Below are 7,870 nucleotides of genomic sequence, written 5' to 3' on the forward strand. Positions count from 1 at the left end.
TGGATTGATAATGGCTTTTGTGTAAGTATTTAACTTTTATATAGCTGTTCCTGCCCTCAGAGTGAAGAGGCATGTGCGAGTAGGAAGTTTTAGTGTGAATGTTGCCCCAAAGGGATCTGTGTGATCATAAATCAGCCTTCATTAGGTCGGGTGAAGGGGGAACCCACTGATTTACAGTGAAGAAGTGATACTAAGCCCCATCAAAGCCTCTAGTGTGGAACAGAACATGGTGGAAATGGCCTCACTAGTTCGTACATTTGATTCTTTTTCAGTGTCAGGTTTACTGACAGTGTTAGTAGGTGTCATGCTGTATTTGAGTAACTAAAAGTAATGTTACGTGAAGCGTCTGTGTGACAGCTGTATTCAAAAAAGTGTTTTTCTCAGGAACAAGCTGTCTTCTACAGTATGTCATATCATACAGTATGTAGCATCTGAAAGTCCATAATGATGTGTTCCATCCATCCATCCATCCATCCATCCGCAAACCCAATTTTGTGTCATGAGAAAAAGCAATACTGTGCAAGCCAAGGCTTAGTCTTTTCGATGTTGTTATTGTGATGTGATTCAAATAAGGACAGAGTCTGTAAGATATCAAAAAGCAGAAAGTCTTGTTTTGCTGATTTCCCACATAATCTCACGGTCAAACTTCTTGAGCACACAAATTCCAAAATGCTTTGATATTGGTATTATTATAAGTATTGAGTTGGTACTTTTTCTCTCCTAGTCGGATCAGCCCAGCCCGGCCAGCTCCAGCTCCAGTTCCAGTTCCGGCTTTGGACGTGCACACAAGCGACAAGGTAATCTTTCAAATATTGGTCAAATCCTGTTGATTGGTGAAAGTCTGGACCTTGTGAAGCCTCTTTTGTTACCCACAGAGTACATTTTACTACCAATATATTAGTTTATTTTACTAATATTAATGAAATATGAATGAGGATGTGTATGCGATGGATCTTTTGACATTAGACTAAAGAAAGAAAAGCTTCTATAGACATTTGCCTTCCTTATTCACCTGTAGTGCTGGGTCCTTTGAGGTCGGTGATCCCAGATTTGCACTCAGATGAAAACGAAGAGGATTCTGAAGAGGAGGATGATAATGACATGGACTCAGACTTAGAGCGACCGTTACACACGCAAATGACACATCGTCATCGCAGGTAAATATCTATGGAAAAATTACCACGTAACCCTGGATGCAGACAAAAAAAAAAAATCTACTTTATATATTATGTCCATTTCTGCATATCATGCTGTGTAGCTGACATGAGGATACTCAGAGGGGGATAATGAATGGTGAATATCTGTCACGTATTTCGCAGGGTGAGTTTAAGTGACGGCAGTGACAGTGAAAATAGCTCTGCCTCTTCACCACTGCCCCATAATGACCCCCCACCTCTACTGAAATCTACCAATAACCAGGTGAGCTGGAATCACTTCCTCTGGCATTCTATTCCTGTAGCTGTGATTTGACTTGTCCATATCAACTCTTGTGCTTATCAAGAGCAATGAGGTAAAAAATGATATGTGGAGGAAAAGGAAGTTGAGCTGTCAATAGACTATAGAACTGCTTGAGTGAGTGTGCTGTATGTTGTTAAAACTGGAAATTCCTTCCATGTACATCTTGTTTTCTATGTACATGTGGTATGTTATAATAAAAATATTTATAATATATATTTACACTATCATGCAAAAGTTTGGGGTCAGTAAGTATGCTTTTATTTAGCAAGGGTGCATTAAATTGATTAAAAGTGACAGTAAAGACATTTATAATGTCTATTTAAGAGCAATGCTGTTCATCTGAACTTTCTATTCAACAAAGAATGTATAAGTTTTATTCAGCAAGGATTAAAATTAGTAAAAAAAAAAAATATTAAGTGACTTTTACATTGTTACAAATGGAGATAAATGTTGTGATGTTATTTCCATCAAGAGGTGCATCAATTTTTGGTCAAGATCTTGTATTGACAATGCAAGAGGTGAGCACTCTGTAAAGTCTTCTCCAGCACATCCCAAAAACTTTGGATGAGGTTAAGGTCTGGACTCAGAGGTGCCAATTCATGTGTGAAAATAATTCTTCATTGTCTCTGAACCATTCTTTCACAATTTTAACCCTGATGAATCTTGACATTGTCATACTGGAATATGGCTATGATGCGTCTTCCAATATGGTTGTTTAAGGGATGAAAATCGACCCCAAACTTTTTGAATGGTAATGTGTATATATATTATAATATTAATTTCTGATCAATTTTTCAGATACTCGAAGTGAAGAGTCCTATGAAACAAGCAAAGATGGACAAAAATAAAAACATTGACTGTGACAAGGTAGGCAGCCATTTTTTAATGCATTTGTGCTACATTTCATTAAAAAAGTTGGTAACACTTTACAAAAAGGTTCATTAGTTAACATGAGTTAATAATGTACTGCACTTACACAGCGTTTATTAATCTTGGTTAATGTTAATTTCAACATTTACTAATACATTATTATAATCTTGTTAACATTAGTTAATGCACTGTGAACTAACATGATCAAACAATGAGCAACTGTATTTTTATTAACTAATGTTAATGAAGATTAGTAAATACAGTAACAAATGTACAAACCCGATTCCAAAAAAGTTGGGACACTGTACAAATTGTGAATAAAAAAGGAATGCAATGATGTGGAAGTTTCAAATTTCAATATTTTATTCAGAATACAACATTGATGACATATCAAACGTTTAAACTGAGAAAATGTATAATTTTAAGGGAAAAATAAGTTGATTTTAAATTTCATGGCATCAACACATCTCAAAAAAGTTGGGACAAGGCCATGTTTACCACTGTGTGGCATCCCCTCTTCTTTTTATAACAGTCTGCAAACGTCTGGGGACTGAGGAGATAAGTTGCTCAAGTTTAGGAATAGGAATGTTGTCCCATTCTTGTCTAATACAGGCTTCTAGTTGCTCAACTGTCTTAGGTCTTCTTTGTCGCATCTTCCTCTTTACGATGCGCCAAATGTTTTCTATGGGTGAAAGATCTGGACTGCAGGCTGGCCATTTCAGTACCCGGATCCTTCTTCTACGCAGCCATGATGTTGTAATTGATGCAGTATGTGGTCTGGCATTGTCATGTTGGAAAATGCAAGGTCTTCCCTGAAAGAGACGACGTCTGGATGGGAGCATATGTTGTTCTAGAACTTGGATATACCTTTCAGCATTGATGGTGCCTTCCCAGATGTGTAAGCTGCCCATGCCACACGCACTCATGCAACCCCATACCATCAGAGATGCAGGCTTCTGAACTGAGCGCTGATAACAACTTGGGTTGTCCTTGTCCTCTTGAGTCCGGATGTCATGGCGTCCCAGTTTTCCAAAAAGAACTTCAAATTTTGATTCGTCTGACCACAGAACAGTTTTCCACTTTGCCACAGTCCATTTTAAATGAGCCTTGGCCCAGAGAAAACGCCTGCGCTTCTGGATCATGTTTAGATATGGCTTCTTTTTTGACCTATAGAGTTTTAGCCGGCAACGGCGAATGGCACGGTGGATTGTGTTCACCGACAATGTTTTCTGGAAGTATTCCTGAGACCATGTTGTGATTTCCATTACAGTAGCATTCCTGTATGTGATGCAGTGCCGTCTAAGGGCCCGAAGATCACGGGCATCCAGTATGGTTTTCCGGCCTTGACCCTTACGCACAGAGATTGTTCCAGATTCTCTGAATCTTTGGATGATATTATTCACTGTAGATGATGATAACTTCAAACTCTTTGCAATTTTTCTCTGAGAAACTCCTTTCTGATATTGCTCCACTATTTTTCGCCGCAGCATTGGGGGAATTGGTGATCCGCTGCCCATCTTGACTTCTGAGAGACACTGCCACTCTGAGAGGCTCTTTTTATACCCAATCATGTTGCCAATTGACCTAATAAGTTGCAAATTGGTCCTCCAGCTGTTCCTTATATGTACATTTAACTTTTCCGGCCTCTTATTGCTACCTGTCCCAACTTTTTTGGAATGTGTAGCTCTCATAAAATCCAAAATGAGCCAATATTTGGCATGACATTTCAAAATGTCTCACTTTCAACATTTAATGTTATCTATATTCTATTGTGAATAAAATATAAGTTTGAGATTTGTAAATTATTGCATTCCTTTTTTATTCACAATTTGTACAGTGTCCCAACTTTTTTGGAATCGGGTTTGTATTTCTCATGGTTAGTTCATGTTAGTTAATATATTAACTAATGTTTAACTAATAAACCTTATTGTTACCAAAAAGTCATATAGCATATATTTGGCCCGTCGTTGTAATATTAATACACTGTTTTTTATAAGTTTTTAATTGTAGGAACGTTTTTGTGTGCAGCTGTGTGCTAAACAGTTTTGATACTGTTTTAGTTTGCCACTTGATGTCCAAAAAAGCAATAACAGTGAAAAGCCACTGTAGTTCAGGGCACCACAGCACATGCCACATTTTAGACATGTCATATTTGTTAAAGGCGTGATTGATCAATCTGAAACGTATCTCCTTTTTTATTGATTAATCTAACATCTCGTTCCGCAGGCGTACTTGGATGAGCTGGTTGAGCTTCACAGAAGACTAATGGCACTAAGGGAAAGGCACATATTACAGCAGGTAATAAATGTGGAGCATGTACTGTCAGAAGTCAGCCTTCCTAAATCACTCACTCCTGCACAGAGCGTTGCACCTGAAACACAGTGCTATATTCCTTTAGCGTGGAATGACCTTTATGAGGGAACATGAGAAGGGACACTTAAAAATTCCCTCTCAGTGTTCAAGGATCACTGAGATCTTTACCTGAAAGTTTAGAAACCTGTAAAGTTTAAAGTTATTACCCTCAGCATTAACATGTCAATGAATATCTGGCTGTAATAAATCATACTGGTAACAGTAGGTTTTCTCTTCCTTCAAGTGCTTGCCAAGTAAACTCTTTGTGGACCATAATTCCTGTTCTTTGAGGCCTATTTGCTTTGACACAATAGAGAGTAATACTCCTCTCTTTCCAAGGATTTGCTGTGCCCTTCTGTTGCAAAGCCTGTGGTGGTTTAAGTCTGGAAGACGTCCCAAATGAGGTCCAAACGGTGCAAACATACATCTTAATCAAGCTAATCCTGCAGAGTTTTGTGAAATAATCATCCTCCTCCGCAACAAGATATGGCATTGATTAAGTTCCATGATTATCCCTTAACGAAAACTGGAAAATTCGTTGATGTCATTGGCAAGCTTTATTCTTTGTTATCCTGCCACTTTATATATACATGTGTATGTATATATATTTTTAAAAAATATTTTACACATCCATTAAAATATATAAATGTATACATTTATTTTAAATTTTATGTTTTATACTTTTTTTTGTAAAAAATATTTTACACATATTAAAATATATGTATTTTAAATACATATGTGTGTGTATATATTTTTTAAATATTTTATATATTTTATACATTATATTTTTTGTAAAAAATATTTTACATTTATTAAAATATATAAATTTATAAATGTATTTTATATTTTATATATTTTATACATTATATTTTTTGTAAAAAATATTTTATACATATATTAAAATGTATGTATTTTAAATACATACGTGTGTATATATTTTTTAAATATTTTACAAATTTATTAAAAAAAAATGGATAAATTTATTTTACATTTTATAAATTATTTAAATAAAAAATATATTTTACACATATATAAGTTTATAAATTTATTGTGTATATATATATTAAATATTTTACACATTTATTATAAATTATATATAGCAGCACATCTACGGTTCTTTTGTCCAAGCTACGGGCGTACGAACAGCTGACTTCTATCTTCAGTGTCATAACAGGCCTCTAGGTCTCTGTGCTCCTGGCCCGCGTTCAGGAGAAATGGAAGAAATTCCTTCCATATGCGGCTTTTGCTTTGTAGTGTGAAACGGATCAGGTTTGGGTCCCATTAGGGCCCAGTTTAATCCATGTGGCCACTCTGCAGCCCCCCCTCTCTTTGTAATCACCAATTCAATCCCCCTTCTGAACCAGCGAGGACTGGAACCAATAACAGGCTGGTTTGATAAAGCATCTTCTTCATTACAGTCAGACACAAGACATTATGCAAAGGGAGGCTCCTCGATGTCAATGGAGCTTTGTATAAGATTCAAAGAACAGGGACGGCCACGTATTATTGAGAAATGCAGCTTCTGAATCACTCATTTTGGTGCTAATTCTGCAAAGCAACAACATTAAACTAGATTTTTGTGTTTTCTAAAGAAAATGTGAGTGGTGTTTGCCTGTATCAAACTAAATATGAGCAATAGTGATGCTTTGTACAGTTTTATATTTGATGCTTAGCCCTCTGGTAATCTGTTTTTCTCTCTTTTTCTTGCAGATTGTAAACCTCATTGAAGAAACGGGGCACTTTCACATCACAAACACAACCTTTGACTTTGACCTCTGCTCTCTGGACAAAACCACAGTTCGGAAGCTGCAAAGCTACCTGGAGACTTCCGGATCGTCTTGAAGACTTGTGCAGCTGGCTGCCATGAGGAGAAAAATCACACCTCCCTTTTTGTCCTACTTTTGTTTTTCCCTCCTAAATAGGAACTTGTAAGGCAATGGAAAGGATCCGCTTTCATTTCAGAGCTCGTCTCTCGAAACGCCTCAGAAATTGACAACATTATTACATGAGTCTGGAGATTCTTACAGTCTTCACCCAAAAAGCCTTGATAATCTGACATTGCCAAAAAAAAAAAAAAATGTTCTTGCTCCAAAACGAAATACATTTGTGTATATTGTTACTTGCGTATGAATGTTTGATAGGTTCTTTGTGACGAATGCATGTTTCAACACTGCCTTACCACATTGTCTATTTATTGAGTATGAGTTTCAAGTGTGTGTGTGTGTAAGTGCAAATGATATTAAACTTGTGCAAGCACTTGGGAACATCATCATCTCATTGGCAATGAAACATTTCTTAACGCTAAACATGAAAAGGATTTTCGTTCACTGTTTTTATGGATTATAAGCATTGTTTTTCATGCTGTACATCATGTAAAACTCAGATTATGCTGGATGGAGAAGACTTTTAGCCCTAATATTCAATGAATTCCACATTGTCTGCAAATTATTGCTGAACAGTAAAATGTTGCCCTGGTAAATAGTTAATAATATTATAATGTTTTTCAATGTTTCATTTGAAAGAAGGCAGGATCCAGTGACCTCTATCCAAAATATTTCTTAATGTTGTTTCAGGAGGAAAGTGTATTGTTAAATCTTCTAATGTTATTTATTGTTTTTGGGGAGCACAGTTCCCAAGGCTGTTCATTGGTTGTCCCAGTGCTTTGTTAAACTGAGGAAATCAAGAAGTAATCAAAGTTTACTTTTCAGTTCCATTGTATGACTTCTTTTCTTTTTTTTTTAGTTTCAAATTAGATTATTTGATAGAGCCAGCCATAAATATAGATAATTTGGGAGACATGTTGGGGGTTGAGAAGGTTCAGACTGAATAATTGGCACTGTGTGAAGTGTATGAATTTATCAGAGGAATTTTTTTTTTTTTTTTTTTTTTTTGATTGTTTTTGCTGAATGAAAATCATGCCTTGTACACTTTGTTTCCCAGATTCATTTTCTCAGCCCAAAGACCTTTTAGTTTAGTTATCATTATATAATGTTTATATGTGTATATAAACTTTATATGTGATAAAAAGTGATTATCTTTCCTTTCTTGGAAGGCACTGACCTGCTTCCAGTTGAAAGTTCTTGATCATAATATAAATTCAAAACAGAGCCGTTGTGGATGTGTAGTTACTGACCAGGGAACATTTTATCAGTAATGTTAAAATGACAAGTTTTTTTAAGCTGGTGAATAC

At 35.9% G+C, this 7,870-nt stretch overlaps 1 protein-coding gene across 2 annotated transcripts in view; it reads left to right on the top strand.

Moving 5' to 3' along the window:
- mllt3 (MLLT3 super elongation complex subunit) overlaps window positions 1-7,787 on the top strand; it is a 56,956-nt gene extending 49,169 nt beyond the window's left edge. Inside the window, exons 8-13 of one of the 2 annotated variants that reach the window (XM_051901386.1) lie at window positions 725-797; window positions 1,019-1,157; window positions 1,320-1,419; window positions 2,257-2,325; window positions 4,555-4,626; window positions 6,391-7,787. In XM_051901386.1, the coding sequence (XP_051757346.1) occupies window positions 725-797; window positions 1,019-1,157; window positions 1,320-1,419; window positions 2,257-2,325; window positions 4,555-4,626; window positions 6,391-6,522 (585 nt within the window). In that variant the 3' untranslated portion in view covers window positions 6,523-7,787. Of the gene's footprint in view, window positions 1-724; window positions 798-1,018; window positions 1,158-1,319; window positions 1,420-2,256; window positions 2,326-4,554; window positions 4,627-5,019; window positions 5,308-6,390 lie in introns of those variants that run through there. The other variant, XM_051901387.1, reaches the window with a different exon arrangement.
- Window positions 7,788-7,870: the final 83 nt, after the last annotated feature.

This window comes from Ctenopharyngodon idella, chromosome 7, assembly GCF_019924925.1.
Source record: "Ctenopharyngodon idella isolate HZGC_01 chromosome 7, HZGC01, whole genome shotgun sequence".
Classification (NCBI taxonomy): Eukaryota; Metazoa; Chordata; class Actinopteri; order Cypriniformes; family Xenocyprididae; genus Ctenopharyngodon; species Ctenopharyngodon idella.